General features: G+C 35.5%; 1 protein-coding gene across 1 annotated transcript in view; it reads left to right on the forward strand.

Moving 5' to 3' along the window:
• Positions 1-18239, forward strand: part of LOC129241687 (cell adhesion molecule Dscam2-like) — a 309207-nt gene that overhangs the window by 62664 nt on the left and 228304 nt on the right. The window contains exon 5 of the mRNA XM_054878153.1: positions 515-632. Coding sequence (XP_054734128.1) covers positions 515-632 — 118 coding nt within the window. The remainder of the gene's footprint in view (positions 1-514; positions 633-18239) is intronic.

Here is an 18239-nt window from a genome sequence, read left to right on the forward strand (position 1 = left end):
TAACCATTTTACGTCAATAAAGTTTCAAATTTCGAAAAAAAACCGCACGAACTTATTCATAGTCCTATTATATAAATATTTCTGAATACAATACGTTTTTTATATTTTTTCGTGATTTGAATATCTTTTAAACTTTGTTGTGTTTTATGTTTCAGTACATTTTTTTCGAAATCAATAGACAATTATACTGTATTCAGTAAAACTTTAAGATACTAACTAAATATCATAGTTTGGCATTGGATTGCCTTGTATGTGTAATTGAAGAAGAAAGTATTTTGGTTTAGAAACAAATTTGTAGATAAAAGAGTTGATATATTGAATATGTAATTGATTATATTATAAGTAAATTTGTAATCAAGAGCGATCAAAAATGTATTTCTTTCCATTACTATTTTTAAATTGAGTTCCACTTTTGATTTTGATGTTATAGAAATAGTAACAAAATTCATTTGAAAAACTGTACCTAAAACCAATGAGTTGAATAAATAATTTAGTATATTATAATTTCTTTTAGCTCATCGTGGCATCATTTCCCCAAGCGTCGTCGAGCACACCTCTCATGTACAAGTTTCACAAGATGAAGGCGCTGTTCTGTTGTGCGTAGCTCAAGGTTGCCCATCACCGGAGTACAGGTGAGTTAAAATATTATCGTATTGCAATACTCACAGCCGTAAGAAACCTGTTTCTTATATTTCTCCATTTATATTTATTTAAAAGTCTTCGGTAATTATATTAGAGAAAGAAAAAGAAGCCGAAAGTTCGTAGAAATTGGCTAGGCAGGGTTGCAGAATCTTCTAATCACACAGTAAAACCAATATAAACGTTTTTGATTGAAACAGAAAAGTGACCAATTTAGTAGAGCAAAGTTGTATTCTCACACAATTCAGTTTTTATTTTTTTGCAGTGAGCCAAAGTGCTCAAGTTTTGGTCTCAGAAATCGTCATGTTATGTGTGAGCCAGCGTTTACTTAGACTAAAGAACATAGCGCTCTCTTCCAGATCTAATGAGAGCTGCTCAAGCCTAAACAATGCCGTCAGTTCTTTCACTGCCACATTTGCATTTGTGGCCATGAAGTCAAAAGGGCAAAATTTTGAAATAAATCGGCTACCAGAGTAAGATCTGTATGAGCCCTTAACTCTTCCAGATTTTGTTATGGGTGAAGTCAATGCTATTGTTTGAGTATTTAAATATGTATATAAGTGCTTAGAATTTTCTTTCTTTGAACACGAATGTATCATATCTCCATGGTACTTCAGGCACTGGCGGGGTAATCGGTCTTTATTTACTTCGAAATCAGAAAGGAGCTACCGTTACGGTGAATTACGAGCGCCATCGAGCCTTACTGACTGAATTTTTGTCTCAAAAAATTAATCAGATTTATATCGACATCATTTGGTTCCAACCACTATACGGTCAAATTTATTGGAAAAAGTGGTCAAAAATTAGACTAATTGAATGGACCATGTAACATAACTCGTAGCCGTAGCGAACATATGGCGGATATCAAATTCGAAATATAAATACCAGATCATAATAAAAAAAAATTATTGCAAAATTATTTATGTTTTGTATTATCATTTTATATTCTCTCTTAAAAATCACCTATTTTAACATGTAAAATCACCTATTTAACCTTCGATGGGTTAATTTGGGTGTATTTTGGACAACTGAGCTCCATTGTAAAATTCTCAATTGACATGCAATCCAAATTACCCACAAATATATTCTTGAAGGATGTGATTATTGAAAAAGTTTCTGGAGGGTTATAATATCAAGTCTCGTATGGATCTCAAATAGAACTAAATGGCTCAAATAAAATGGAATTTAAGAGCATCTGAATGAGGCAAATATTTATGTAAAAAAAATGAGAGACAACAGTGGGTGCGAAACGCTGGCTTAAGTAAAAAAAAACTCATTTTAAATGAATAATCCCCTTCCACAATAATGCTCGAACTAGCAAAGTTAGTGCCGCGTGCATGCATTTATTGGCAAATCGAGATTAATTAAGTTCACCAAGGCTCTTATAAATTTAAATTTAAATTAATAAATTTCCTTTATTAAAGTTTGCTATAAACAACGAGAAAATGCCCAATCATAAGCAAACTGAGTGTTTAGCAACGAGACTATGTAACCTAAATTGCGGCAGGCAGCTGTGGTTGACTGTAATTAGTTCTCCACCGAAGTGAATATTAAGAGTGAGTGACGGGACAAGGTAAAAAGCAACTTTCAGAGTGTTCCAATCCAGAGTGTTCGAATCCATGAAAACCACAGCTCCGATATAACATAAATAAATAAATAGCAAACGAACGAATAAAGCCCCAGCAATTAGTGCAACAAAAGGAGAAACTCCATTAACAAAAAGTAATAATGGAAAGGGAGGTTATATGTTGTTCGTAAAGCTGGGCTATTATGACGCTCATAGCCGTTTAGAAAAAGCGTTGGTAAAACGAGACATTTGTCGCAATCTGCAATCATTTTACCAAAATCATAAAATTGACGCACATAAAGGCATAAAAAGCATTTGCGTTTTATTTAAACAATCGAATGAGAGGGCAGAAAGGAAAAGCCAATACTGGTACATCTGCGTAAAAACCTAGTTGGAAAAGGTTATGTGTATTCATGTACCGCGGTCGCCGTAGCCTACCATTCGGAATTCAGAGAGAACGCAGGTTCGAGTTTCGGTTAAAGACTAAGATGGAGAAAAAGTTTTTTCTAATAGCGGTCGCCCCTCGGCAGGTAATGGCAAACCTCCGAGTGGATTTCCGCCATGAAAAAGGTCCTCATTAAAAATATATATAATATCTGCCGTTCGTCAGTGTGAAACTGTAGGTCCCTCTATTTGTGGAACAACATTAAGAGGCACGCCACAAATAGGAGGAGTAGCTCGGCCAAAAACCCAAAAGGAGCGTAAGCACGAATTAAACTGAAATAAAAAAATAATTGGCGGGTGCACTTCTGTTAAGTGTTTGGTCGATTATATACATATAATTATGCACCTAGGAATGTAAGCATACAATCCCGGATGCGTATTTTTGTTCATGGAGATGTCGTGTCGATTCCCTATTACCTGGCAGCTACAAAATAGATTTGTGGCAATAAAGTGTTTTCCAGGATGCATCTTGTGACCTTGTGCGTGACTACCAATCAGTGGATCCGAGTTCGATGCCCATTGCTAAGTTGTTTTCTTCCATAGCGGTCGCCCCTCGGTAAGCATTGAAAAACCTCCGAGTACATTTCTGTGCGATTTGGTTATGTTGGGTTATTTTCTGAGTCTATTCAATTACATTATTCGAGTAATGCTTAGAACAGTACAGTGGCAAAGGAGGTGTTCTAACATACCCCTTTCTTCTTAGCACAAGTTATACGCGTCGTTCTGGACCAATCCCATTTTAGTTGCGGATATGGAGTGAGGCAATGCCCCGTCAGTACTCCAACCAATATTTTACATTGCTTCCTTGGGAGTGTTAAAATAAAGTTTATTGTTTTCACGTTAGAAGTTCGTATCATTATTTTGACAATCCTGTCAGGCTGTCGAGGGGTGCCATATTGACTGTGCTTCCAGAGTTAGTTCTTCGTCTAGATCCATCTTCAAAGGCATGAGGGTGCCTGCCTTAGCAAGCTCGTTAACTCTCTCATTTCCCTCTATTCCCTAGTGACCTGGTACCCAGTAAATGGTGACCGGTCTATCTCACAGAGCACGTCCATTTTGGATCTACATTGCATTACGAGCTGGTGATTACAGCCATAATTGCTTTAATAGCAGCTTGACTATCGATGAAGATTTTTGTGCGAGTGTCGACGTAAATTTTAATGTTAATTAAGCTGATTTGGTAACAGCATAAATCTCAGCTTGAAATATGCTATAGTGATAAGGAAGCCTGAAAGACTTGGAGATAAAAAAGCGGGTAGAGGGCAGCCGGCCTACTCCTTCTGTTATTTTGTATCCATTGAAGAGAAATTCTTTGCGTTAGGATCGGATTCTATTCCTTTCTGTCAGCTATTCTGTTCTATTACAAAACTAGACCCCTTGTCAAAGTTTACTTGTAGAATAACGTAGTCTGGCCTTCCGTTTATGTCCTGCATGTTATTGTGACCAAAAAGCCTTTGTGAAAATTCTCCAGTGATCCTCAGTCTTAATGCAGATCTTTTGGCTGAGCTTCTTACTACTAATTTAATTGGATGCCAGCCGAGAAGTTTTTCTATTGCCACTGTTGGAGTTGTGCTCCTAGCACACTTTCCTTGAACACTTGGATTAACGTTTAGAGAAAAGCGCAAGTACAAGCAAAAAAGTGTTTCTTAAATAATCTTCGAAACAGAATATCTCGAAAATGGTTAAGTTTTGGGAAACGTGTCAAATGACCGAACTAATGTGCTAAATAACAGTGTTCTTAAGTACCTTAGACGATTTTTCCGGTAACCCTGTATACATTCTTAAGTACAAATGTTTGTATGAATATCTGCCATGTCCTAAAAGTCACACATACCGAAACTTCCTTCTGGGTACACGCATGTACACATATTCATTTAGCACGAACAGCCCAGGCTAAAACATCGTAATAACTAATGAATGTACGCTGCAGTTACAGTTGTAGATGAATATCATGAGGAGAGCTAATAAAGAATATATGAACACCAACAGGAAATTACACTATTGAGACCACTATCAGCGTTATTACTAAAACTGCTGATGCCGTTAGTGGTTGTAGTTATTAGCAGCACGAGTATTGACAGAGGACACAAAACAAAAACAAAAACTCATTGGAGGCACTGAAATCTTGAATAGCTTAAGCTGATAGGCTTAAATTTCTTCTAGAATAAATGAATGGAATTCGTTTGAATGGTGAAATATTATATGTATTGCAGACATAATTCCACAGAATTCATATGAGAAAATGCCAGAGTTCTCATGACGAACGTTACAAGTATTATATTCTGAGAGAGTTGTCTGGTTGAGAAGTAGAGCATAGATTAGAAAATAATGCTAAGGCCGCTCTTCTTGAACTCTAATCCATTACTGCGTGTTTACGATGCAGGGAATATATCTATATTTTTTATTTTATTTATTACTTATTATTTACTATTTTATATTTCTTTATTTTCATGAATACATTTTACCAATCTTGTTGCGTGATTATACTTTCAGTCGTCTAGTAGTCGTCGGTGTGTGCTGATTTCGTGACTTAGTTCACTTTACACTAGTCTCGCCTCAGTAGCCATTTTTGTAGTCTATGTGGCTTTTAGCCTTAATAAAAATTCCCTAATAACAGGTTTACAAGTCTTAATGAGGATGGTTTATTGAATGCATTACAGGCAGTCCCAACTTTCGACTTCATGCTTATTAAGGCTGCCCTTATTTAAAAAAAAATTATTGTTTTCGGGAGGAGCTCTACAAATTCCGATCCTTTTTACTTTTAGTAAAAGTGAGCTATCCTGTGTCCAACGGAATGCTAAGTTGACATCAAGGCAGTGGTGAATTTACTAATTAATTTGGAGCACAAGAGTTTTTTCATGTCTGACATTAACTGAAACAAACAAGACAGTCTAAGTTCGGGAGAACCCAAAAATAATATAGTTAGTAGTGATTTTAAGAAGCATCCAGTTATTTGAATGTACAGTGCCGCGCGCATCCTACAAAAGTTTTAAAGACATACAAAAAATACCTATGTTCGAGGGGAACTTATCATAATTTCTACAGCTAGGTATGTAGAAATTGATAATAACCAAGATATTTTATTGGGAGGTTCTTGATACGATAACTAACAAGTAAAGAAAAACTAAATTCTGTCCATATTGAACTTTATATATTTGCGCACATTTTAGTAAGATTTTGTCTGGGGTGGCCATTAATTTTTGGATGCAACCTTAAGCCACGAAAAGTTAACGCCTTAGCTTTTTTGGGCAGAATTGATCGACTAGTTTTCAAACCAAGATATAATTGATGATTTTCCAATATAAAATCCCGTAAGAATTCATTATAAAATTTGCAATGATCGTTCCCAGATAACTGAATAGTATATTTACATACAATGGGTGCTTATAACTAGTAGAACGTGCGACTATAACATTAATACTATATGTTGTCAATCGGAATAATTTAAAATAAGAATATGATGGCACATTTTCCTTCAATTTTAAGTCAAGGGATTCAGGTTCAAAAATTTTATTATAAATGCAAAAATAAACAAAACATCAGTATGCACGAAGTATTATTAGTTAAACTCGAAAGAGTACTTATGAAAATTCATTACAAATCATTTCCGTATATTTGAAACAGCAGCGTAAATATTTATACAAACCTCTATAATCACAGCCATTTAAGATGTTTATACCTACTATTAGATAAATCTAACGTGATTTCTCCAAAATGCTCTAAGTTAAATTTTTATAAATTCGGCAGATGCCTATGACGTGTTGGACGCCCGAGTGGGAAACTGTACAGACCGTAGAAAGTGTATTCTTAAGAGGTCTCGGAATTAGGTAAAGGAGACTTCCTTTTCCACGAAAAATTAAGCTAATAGCGTACGAAAGTTCGTCATGGATCCCAATAAGGTGTAGGTGTCTTCATATAACTGTTCTAAAATTTCTGTCATATGGGTTGAGAGGCCGTAACATGTTACTTTGTAAAATAGCATACTTCTAGCTTTCGTATCAGAGGCACATGAAAAATCAAAAATGAAGATGAAAATTTCTTGTTTGCTTTGAAATTCAAATGCACAATTGACGACGGGTTGAAAAGTTATCTATTGTAGAGTATCCCTTGAGAGAAAACGAGCTTGAAATTCCGTATTGATTTTGTTCAAATCAATCCAAGCATTCATGCGTGTTTACAGAAGGCAAGTAAAATGTTTATGTAGAGTGTCAAGCAGAGAGAGTCCTCTATAATTTTCTGTGAGACTGGGATCACACTCTTTAAATATACAAACCATCTCTGCCTTTCGGAATGAGGTGGGAATTTGTTCCCTTAAGTAGATCGAATTGAAAGTTTTTAGTATCTCAGACAAGAAACCTGCTGCGGCAGATTTATTAATTACATATAATAAATACATGGGACATACCTTGCCCAACCCTACAAGTTAAAGGGAGCTCAAACTTAATTACCTTATCGGAATATTTGTAAATATTGTAAATGGCGTCGTAAGTCAATCATATTTGACACTGCAAACTAGACAAGTGCAGTATATAAACACCTGAGCAATGGAGCGCGAAAAGGACAAAAAAAAAAAAATTTCCATCACTCAAAGTAATTTTTTTGCTCATTAAAAAAGTTATTCAAAAAAAAAATTGGTTGGTTAATTTTGCGTATTTTACAGCTAAGTAGCTTAAAAATATAATTAAAAAAATTTCTTTCTTTAATATAAGCTAGATTCTTGGGTTGCAAAAATAATAGAGGAATTGTTACATCGATCTCCTTGCTCACAATCGTACTAATTACGGAGAAATGGTGGTGCACAAATCATAAACTCGCAATTTTATTGACAAAAAAATGTTAATTATTGTAATCACACGCATTTTTATTTTACAATACTCGTAATTGTGGTTGTGATTTTATTGCTTTTGGTGACAGTAGCGCATACTGAGTACGGCTGGTAATAACAACAAAAAAGGGAAAGTATTCAAAGCAACAAATGAAACTAAACTGTAAAAAACTATTTCCAGGTTGTTAGAACTAAGACCTGTCATAAGCCAATACGCATGCAAGCAAAGTCCATTAACAAAAGGATTCACGAAATTGTATAATAAGACAGCTGCTAACAATTATTCACCTATTCCAAAATGTATACGAGGGGTATCTGATAATTTAGTGGGCTAAGACTAGATGAGTTACCATTTCGTTAATGACAACACCAGCAGCGACCCTGAGGAGTTGCATCAGGTGTTGTTTTTTAACAGGAGGACTTAAAATGATGATAAAAAACAGAAGTAGTGTTAGAATTAATTTGTTTATTATAATTCCGTAGATAATTTCGTGGCATATGTCTGCCGCAGTTACGAATTAGATGGTCCGTTCGATTATTCCAATTTGAACTAATTTTTTCAATAAGTCTGAATAGTAAATTTCAATGAACCCAATCTGCAAGAATGCAACGCAATCAATGGCCGTTGGGCTTCAATTCTTCAAAGGCCAACAAGGTGAAAGCGACAACGAATCGACATTTCGTCATCTGCTTCAACGCTTCGCTCTAAGAACTTTGCGAACTGATTTATTATTATTATTTTTTTTTTTTCAAAGTAAATTTCCCCAATTTGGAAGCGCTGTTTTGGCGTTAAACGACGCACGATGATTTTCCAAACTAATATATATAATATTATATTTTTGAATATGACCTAATGATTCTAGAATATTCTGGACATCGTATAGCTAACATTTTTTCAGGCGTTTAATACTAGAGTTGGGTCGTTTCATTATAAAATTGGTCTTTAAGCTAAATTAGGGAATTAAATCTTTACTTTTCGTGATTTTACTTCTTTTTGTATATGCTGCTCTTATCCTTTTTGTACATGAACGAGCTAAGAAACCCAGTTCCAATTAACAAACAGAATTATACCTTCCTAATTTTAGTATATGTACTACTCTGTAGCTTTGTGCCCTCTCTTTCTATCATTATTTTTGCATTTAATTTATTAAGTATATGGTTACAAAAACTTTACCGATAAGAAGTAAAAAATTGCTTAAATACAACATTTAAAGATACTGTTATTTGAGTAATTTGACTCCAGCTTAGATTTGTATTGAGTAGGTTTTTTCTATTATATTTTCGAACATTGAATTGTATTGAAAATTCTATCACCCGTTACATCACGTGCACGCTCCATAAGTAACGTAAGTAAACCTCTAGGAAAAAAAAGAGGTTGTCTGCAAAGTCGGTTTACTGACGATAGTTTAACGTGATAACGTCATAAGAAAATACTGATTGAATGGTTGCATTTTTCAAAAGAAAATTTTAATTTTATTTGTTTGATACATATTTTGTATGGATATAGAGAATGAGTTAACATTAACATAACGTATACTTTAACATAACATAACATAACATAACATAACATAACATAACATAACATAACATAACATAACATAACATAACATAACATAACATAACATAACATAACATAACATAACATAACATAACATAACATAACATAACATAACATAACATAACATAACATAACATAACATAACATAACATAACATAACATAACATAACATAACATAACATAACATAACATAACATAACATAACATAACATAACATAACATAACATAACATAACATAACATAACATAACATAACATAACATAACATAACATAACATAACATAACATAACATAACATAACATAACATAACATAACATAACATAACATAACATAACATAACATAACATAACATAACATAACATAACATAACATAACATAACATAACATAACATAACATAACATAACATAACATAACATAACATAACATAACATAACATAACATAACATAACATAACATAACATAACATAACATAACATAACATAACATAACATAACATAACATAACATAACATAACATAACATAACATAACATAACATAACATAACATAACATAACATAACATAACATAACATAACATAACATAACATAACATAACATAACATAACATAACATAACATAACATAACATAACATAACATAACATAACATAACATAACATAACATAACATAACATAACATAACATAACATAACATAACATAACACAACATAACATAACATAACAAATTACCCCGTATTAAAGCACTTACCAACAGCTTTCATTTGATACCCATATTGTACATACACAACCAAAGGTTACCCGGGTCCACGTTTTGACCTATATCTCGAGACCCCAGTCACGGAGCGGCATGAAAAATACTCTGTACTAAAGCATTCACCAACAGCTTCCATTTGATACCCATATTGTACATACATATCCGAAGGTTACCCGGGTCAACGTTTTGACCTATATCTCGAGACCCTATCTACCAATAGGTATTCAAACTATACGGAAATCATCTTCAATACCTACTTAACAATGTGTGTAAGTTTGGTTTAATTCGGTTCAAAGACACGGCGGGTCCACGTTTTGGCATATATTTCGAGACCCTAGTCATCAATAGGTATGAAAATTACCCCGTATTAAAGCACTTATCAACAGCTTTCATTTGATATCCATATTGTATAAACACATTCTAGGGTCCACGTTTTGGTCTCTATCTCGAGACCCTAGTCACGGAACGGATGGAAGTACTCTGAACTAAAGCATTCACCAACAGCTTCCATTTGATACCCATATTGTACATACACATCCGAAGGTTACCCGGGTCAACGTTTTGACCTATATCTCAAGACCCTATCTACCAATAGGTATTCAAACTATACGGAAATCATATTCAATACCTACTTAACAATGTGTGTAAGTTTGGTTTAATTCGGTTCAAAGACACGGCGGGTCCACGTTTTGGCATATATTTCGAGACCCTAGTCATCAATAGGTATGAAAATTACCCCGTATTAAAGCACTTATCAACAGCTTTCATTTGATATCCATATTGTACAAACACATTCTAGGGTACACGTTTTGGTCTCTATCTCGAGATCCTAGTCAGGGAGCGGATGGAAATACTCTGAACTAAAGCATTCACCAACAGCTTCCATTTGATACCCATATCGTACATACACATCCGAAGGTTACCCGGGTCAACGTTTTGACCTATATCTCAAGACCCTATCTACCAATAGGTATTCAAACTATACGGAAATCATATTCAATACCTACTTAACAATGTGTGTAAGTTTGGTTTAATTCGGTGCAAAGACACGGCGGGTCCACGTTTTGGCATATATTTCCAGACCCTAGTCATCAATAGGTATGAAAATTACCCCGTATTAAAGCACTTATCAACAGCTTCCATTTGATACCCATATTGTACATACACATCCGAAGGTTACCCGGGTCAACGTTTTGACCTATATCTCGAGACCCTATCTACCAATAGGTATTCAAACTATACGGAAAACATATTCAATACCTACTTAACAATGTGTGTAAGTTTGGTTTAATTCGGTTCAAAGACACGGCGGGTCCGCGTTTTGGCATATATTTCGAGACCCTAGTCATCAATAGGTATGAAAATTACCCCGTATTAAAGCACTTATCAACAGCTTTCATTTGATATCCATATTGTACATACACATCCGAAGGTTACCTGGGTCAACGTTTTGACCTATATCTCGAGACCCTATCTACCAATAGGTATTCAAACTATACGGAAATCATCTTCAATACCTACTTAACAATGTGTGTAAGTTTGGTTTAATTCGGTGCAAAGACACGGCGGGTCCACGTTTTGGCATATATTTCCAGACCCTAGTCATCAATAGGTATGAAAATTACCCCGTATTAAAGCACTTATCAACAGCTTTCATTTGATACCCATATTGTACATACACATCAGAAGGTTACCCGGGTCCACGTTTTGACCTATATCTCGAGCCCTATTTCCAAAATAAAATATAATCCATGTTACTCGTGATGTAGCTTTCGAATGGTGAAAGAATTTTTAAAATCGGTCCAGTAGTTTTTGAGCCTATTCATTACAACCAAACAAACAAAGTTTTCCTCTTTATAATATTAGTATAGATATGGTAAATATTACCATACATTTTTTCCTTCAGATGTAATAAAAATAATCAATAAGAAGGCATATGCCAATACAAATACGTGAATTTATATATGTACATATGCGCATATACATACATACATATATACGCTCACTTAATTAGGGGAGAGCAAGATGTCGAACGTTGCCGTTCGTTTGCTTTGTTTGCTTTGTCGTTCCTTCCGCTCTTTCGCTTGCAGTTCATTCAATGCAATGAGCAAGGTAACTACATATGAGCAAGGTAACACTAATATGAGCAAGGTAACACTAATATGAGCAAGGTAACTACATATGAACAGTAATGAGCAAGGTAACGACACATTTTTTCGTGCGTGCAGCCTGTTAAATCGAATTATAAGACGTTATCACGTCAAAAAAAACTTCAACTGTCGTTCGGAGGCGGCATAAAAGTGTAATTCTCTTCATTTGTATAACAACATCAAGACGTTTACTAGAAATTGGTGTAAGAGCTCGGCCAAGCATTTAACAAAGGATGAAATTCTTCTTCAAAAATCGGAAAAAACTTTAAAAATTCCTGAAAAAAGTATAATTACAATTAAATTTTCAACAGAAATTTTTCGGTGCTTAGTATAATTAATTCTTCATATTAACAATTCTCGTCCATGCTGATAATATTGGAAATAATATTCTGCCTTCACTGTGACATTTACTATAAATTCTTTTGAAATTCTACGCAGCTTAAGGTATTCGTTACTTTAGGCTATGAAAAAAGTCTAGACTTCGATATTGTTACAGTACTTATCGGTAGGTAGCTGCCAATAGTTGCTTCTAAATTTAAGTTCCCATTCATCTCTATATTACTTTCTCTGAATACCTTGAAAATATCTTCAAGCCATACGACGTATCAAGAGCGGCTGAAATGGAATCATGGTACCTCAAAGATCACGACGAAATTCCTCCAGTAATGGATTCTGAATTATGTGAGGAAATAAAAAAAATAAAATCCAAAAAGGCACCTGGCTTTGACCTCATCACCGGGGAAATCTTAAAACAACTCCCACCAATTACTCTAATGAAATTAACCAAAATTATGAATGCTATCTTCAGATTGAAACACATCCCTATATACTGGAAAACTGCCGAGGTGATCATGGTCAACAAGCCAGGAAAGCCAGCACACGACGTCTCATCATATCGACCTATATCCCTCCTACCCATTTTGTCAAAACTATTGGAAAAACTACTTGCCAAACGCCTTAACAATATTACTGAGCAGAGGAATCTGATACCAGCGCATCAATTTGGCTTTCGCCCAAAACATTCGACAATCGATCAAGTTCACAGGCTAACTCAAGCTATAGAAAATGCCTTCGAAAAGAAAAAAGTGTGCTCAGCTGTCTTCCTAGATGTATCTAAGGCTTTCGATAAGGTATGTCACGATGGCCTTCTCAACAAAATAAGAGAGCTATTACCAATTCAATATTATAACATTTTAAAATCCTATCTATCCGATCGTTTTTTCCGAATTAAATACGACGACACGTATTCTGACCTGAAAGAAATTAAAGCTGGTGTCCCACAGGGTAGCGTTCTGGGGCCCATCCTTTATCTAGTTTTCACATCCGATTTGCCTACCGATCAGAACTGCGTCATAGCAACGTTTGCAGACGACACCGCTATCTTGTCAGTTGGAAATACACAAATTGAGTCAACTGCAAATCTTCAAAAACATTTAAACAGAATATATGAGTGGACAGTTACTTGGCGAATAAAACTAAATGAAACCAAATCCGTTCATATTGATTTTACGTACAATAAAATCAGATATCTCCCACTATATATAAATGGAGTGCAAATCCCATATCATAACACGGCTAAATACCTGGGTATGACTCTTGACACTAAACTGAGATGGAGTTCTCACGTAAAGAAGAAAAGAGAAGAACTCGATATTAAAGAAACATGTATTGGCTTATGGGTAAAACATCTGCTTTATCCATGTACAATAAAGTACTTCTCTACAAGCAAATACTTAAACCAATTTGGACGTATGGGATACAACTATGGGGTTGCTCAAGCTCCAGCAACATACTTCAAATTCAAAGGTTCCAGAATAAAGTTTTGCGATGCGCTACTAACGCGCCCTGGTATGTACGCATCAGCGATCTCGAACGCGATCTCGGCATAGAACCAGTTGCCGTCGTAATTAAAAAAATGCCCTATCTCATATAAATAGGCTATCTCATCATGTCAACAGCGAAGCCTCAGCCCTCACTGACCAACATAAATGGTTTGTAAGGCTGAAACGCAAAAAGCCGCACCACCTCGTGCAGTAATCAACTCCTTTGCAAGTTTTGTGCAAAGCACCATCATATTAATTGTATCATTCAAAAACCGAAGAAAATTGTTCGTTAGTTTATTTTTGTTAACTAGTTACAATAAAAATGAATACAAAAAAAAAAAAAAAAAAAAATCTCTATATTATTCCCAACAACACATGTATGTACATATTTTTATTTCTCCCTTTGTGCGCTAATTTATTAAGTGAGTCGTATTAAAAGTTGTAATGGTCTTGCGATTACATGCCACCTAATGGCAATTTCTGCAACGAAGTTGTCGATGTAAACTTAAGTTTTGTGGCTAGGCAACAAAAAATGCTACCTCACATGTCTCAGCAGAATAGAAGAAATTGCAAATATAAGTACTTTATATATAGGTGTGCAAGCAATTTTTGCAACCACTGCCTTTTCCACTGTCGTAATTCACGCTACTTGAAATTACATTTCGAATTATTTGTTGTGCTTTTGTGTACACTCACATAATTTCTGTGCCTCAATAATTCCATGTCACTTTGCTTCTCTGCTGGCTTCATAACTTTTGTGGTTGATTTGAGTAAAGTCGTGTGCATGGATGTTGGGCTCTTGAGTGTTGATTGCTTTTGCTTTGCTGATACTTCAACTTCTTAGTAATTCCACGCTTGCCAATAACATTTTCTTTACTTATTCCAGACTGTCAAGTCCATTTGGTGTCCAGTTTGAGTGCTGCGTAAATCTTAAATGTCTGCGTGCTTGTGTGTTCCGCTTGGGCGCATACTCGTATGTGTTATGCGCTTCAATAATTTCCTTTTAGCTCGACGTTGCTCGCATACAGATATGCTACTTAAGAAGCTTTCAAGTAATAATATCGACTACTTTGTCCTACACCAAGCATTACACTACCCACACACTAACCCTAAAACTTATGTGTAAATGTATTCTTACGAGGGACTCTCTCATAGATTCGCTATCCAATTATCTTTCCCCAGATTTCTCAATCCGATGTCAGTCGCCATAAGTTTTGTATGTTCAGTTCTTTGAGGTTATCGTTAACCGAATCTATCCCTCTTTTCTTTGGTTTTCTCTTAGTTCGCTTCCCATACTGTTGCTTCTTGAAGGCTCTTTTTCGTGCTCTTTGCTTTGGTATTCTTTCTAAGTGTTCAAGCCAACGTATTCGTCGGACTTTTATGTATTTTATGATGTTTCAGGTGTAAGGTGTTCACGTTCTAGATTGTATCGACTACGATATGCGCCATATGCCAATTTGATTAGGCCATATATTTTTCTCAAAAATTTCCTTTCGAATGTTGCTATTTGGTTGAAGACATTCATTTTCATCGACCATATTTCAAAGCCATATGTCAGAATTGGGCGTGTGAGAGCATGATGCAAACATAATTTTTGTTCTCTCGACAGAAAAAATCTTAAAAAACATGTTCATCAACAATATAATAATGGAGCACAGCATAGACTAGGCCCAGGGAAAAGAGCCTAAGGAACATAAAAATGTCTATATCTCTATGTCTAATATGGAGAAAAAAAAGAACACGAACTGGTTGAGCTGAAACGTGAGCTGGTAGTATTCTAGTTCACCAGCAATACATCCAAGCAGAAACATATAACTAATGTATGATCGCTCCCACAGCTAGTTTCATTCATTGGGCGAATTTGGCTACTTAGCAAGCTATGGTTTGTCGTTTCTTAATTGCATTCATATCTGAAGATTGCAAAAACTGTTTCAAATCATCAAATTTTATTTCTTTTTTATTTAAATTTTCACTGTATTTTGGGCCACTGCAGAGAGCAGCAATAATTTGTGTTAAAAAACATGAACAGTCCATAAAGAAGTTTGTTACGCTATCTGGATCCGGCTAGGGGGGGAAAAACTCTTAAGATCTCTGGGTTTCCAAAAATGAAAACGGCGTTGATCAATGGCTTTGCGAATCAAAGGGAGAAAAACTTACCAATTACATGTTATACTCGTATGCTAAAAGAGAAAGCCAAGTTATTGGAGGGCTGGAAAGCCTGGAGGTTTCCATACTAGTAATGGTTGGGTAGCAAACAACATCAACCCATTTTTGGACAAATTTAACAAATCGATTATAGATTTATGTTTCACAATATAGCAGATGTACAATGCCGATGAGTCTGGCTTATTTCAGAAGATCTCACCCGATAAAACTTTTGTGCGCTCAAAAGAGACCTCGGCTCCGAGGAACAAAATCAGTAAGGAGGGAATAACGTGTCTTACTTGTACAAATGCTATAGGAAATCATGAAGTAAAAATATTGGCTATTGAGAAATCGGCGAAATCGTCTTCATTAAAACTTTTACTGATATGTCTCTTGCCTACAAAGGTAATAAAAGTGGTTGGAACACCTAAGCTTTATTTGAAGAATGGTTTCATAGAATATTTGTTCCAGTGAAATGTTTATTTTTTGTCAAAAAACAAAAAAATAATCCTGTTTAAGCAAAAGTTGTTTAAATAAACAGGTAAAAGAAGTCCTTCGTGCGTAAAATATTCCGAATTTTTAAAGACTACGAGTTGAAGGGCTACTACAGCTAAATATCGGTAAATGTGCTTTCCTTTAAACTGTGCAGCTTTGATACAACTCTTGGATCAGACTTACTAAATTGAACTAGAAATAATTCTCCTTCACGTGTAAGGAAAGCAAAAATTACTTTATATGCCTGTAAACGTATGCTTGGAAGAAGATGGGGTCTTCAACCTAAGCATACATTATGGTTGTGTAAGGGGGTTATACGACCAATTTTATCGTATAGTTCAATAGTTTGGTGGAAAGCTCTAGGGAGAGATTGCAATACCAAAGTACTTGGCGTAATATAAATATCAATCTGTGCAATAATAGTCGGTGCAGTCAGATCATGTCCTAGGAAAGCTCTCAATGCACTGACACACGTTACTCCGGTAGATCTCCATATCAAGAAGATGCATTTAGGTTAAATGAAGCGGGTGGCTGGTGGCAAAAAACTTATGGCCATGCAAGTCTATTATTGCGACAAACTCAGTTAACCTCGGAGAAAACTGATTACATCGTCCCAACGGTAACTTTCAATAGAAATTTCGCCACTCTCTTGCCATCTAAGGAGGAATAGAATAAGGGATTCTTACTACAACACTTCGACAATACAGTCTATACAGATGACAGTAAAATGGATTTTGGTGTTGGAGCGGGTATATATTCTCATAAACTTGGAATTGAAAAATCCCTGCGTCTCCCTAATACCAGCAATGTCTTCATCGCCGAAGTACTGGCAAGCTTGTAGGCTACTAATCGCAAATTTGTCTTTTAAGGGTAATATCGCTATTCTTTCGCATATCCAAGCTGAAATCCAGGCATTGGATTCGGCTACAGCAAGCTCTAAAGTGGCAAAACAAAGTGAGAACCACCATGAGTGAAAACCACAATTTTACATCAATTTGGGTTGCGGGACATCGGAACATTGAACGTAACGACTAAGCAGATGAACTGGCAAGAGGGGTAAAGTCAAGAATACAATTTCCCTAAAATACCTCCGAATCGCGGATTGTAGATGGAGAGACCAGACGAAGTGCCTATCTAGCAGAACGTTATGGCTCACTTACAACCTCAAGCAATCGTCGACATTGATAAACGTGAAACGACTAGACACCTGGAGACTAACGGCAGTCATAACTGGATTTTTGTCTGTCGGAAAATAAGCATCCAAAATGAGCATCCCTCACAATACATACTGCCATAGTTGTAAGCAAACGGAGAAAAAGGAAACAATCTTCCATTTCCTCTGTGAATGTCCTGCCATATTGAAGGACAGAATGTTAACCCGCTGTTCGAGAGTCTCGAACAACTGTCTGGCTTATACGTCAACAGCCTAATAAGGTTCCTAAACCGCACAGACTAGATATAGTCTTGCTGTAAATAACTGTTAAACAGGATGGTAACGAGGATGTGGCAACAAAATGGTGCGGAAACGCTAGTTGGCTTCTGAATGAATCACCACTTTAACCAACCAACTAACCAAAATTGTTGTTTGTGGAGAAACTATCGATGATTCAATACGAAAAATCGATCTGAAAAATACAATACGCGTTATACTTTGAGCGTGGGATGTTCTTACTTCAATTCAGTCCTCGTTTCAAAAACTGTTTGGAAAAATGTCTGACTGGGATTATGGCGATATCATTCCGGTTTCGGAGTTATGATTACAGCTGATGATGCTGCATGGAATATTCAATTTATTGCAATCGGCAATCTGAATCGATCTGAAATCAAGCAATAGATTGTTA

The sequence above is a fragment of the Anastrepha obliqua genome, chromosome 3 (genome assembly GCF_027943255.1).
Source record: "Anastrepha obliqua isolate idAnaObli1 chromosome 3, idAnaObli1_1.0, whole genome shotgun sequence".
In the NCBI taxonomy this organism is placed as follows: domain Eukaryota; kingdom Metazoa; phylum Arthropoda; class Insecta; order Diptera; family Tephritidae; genus Anastrepha; species Anastrepha obliqua.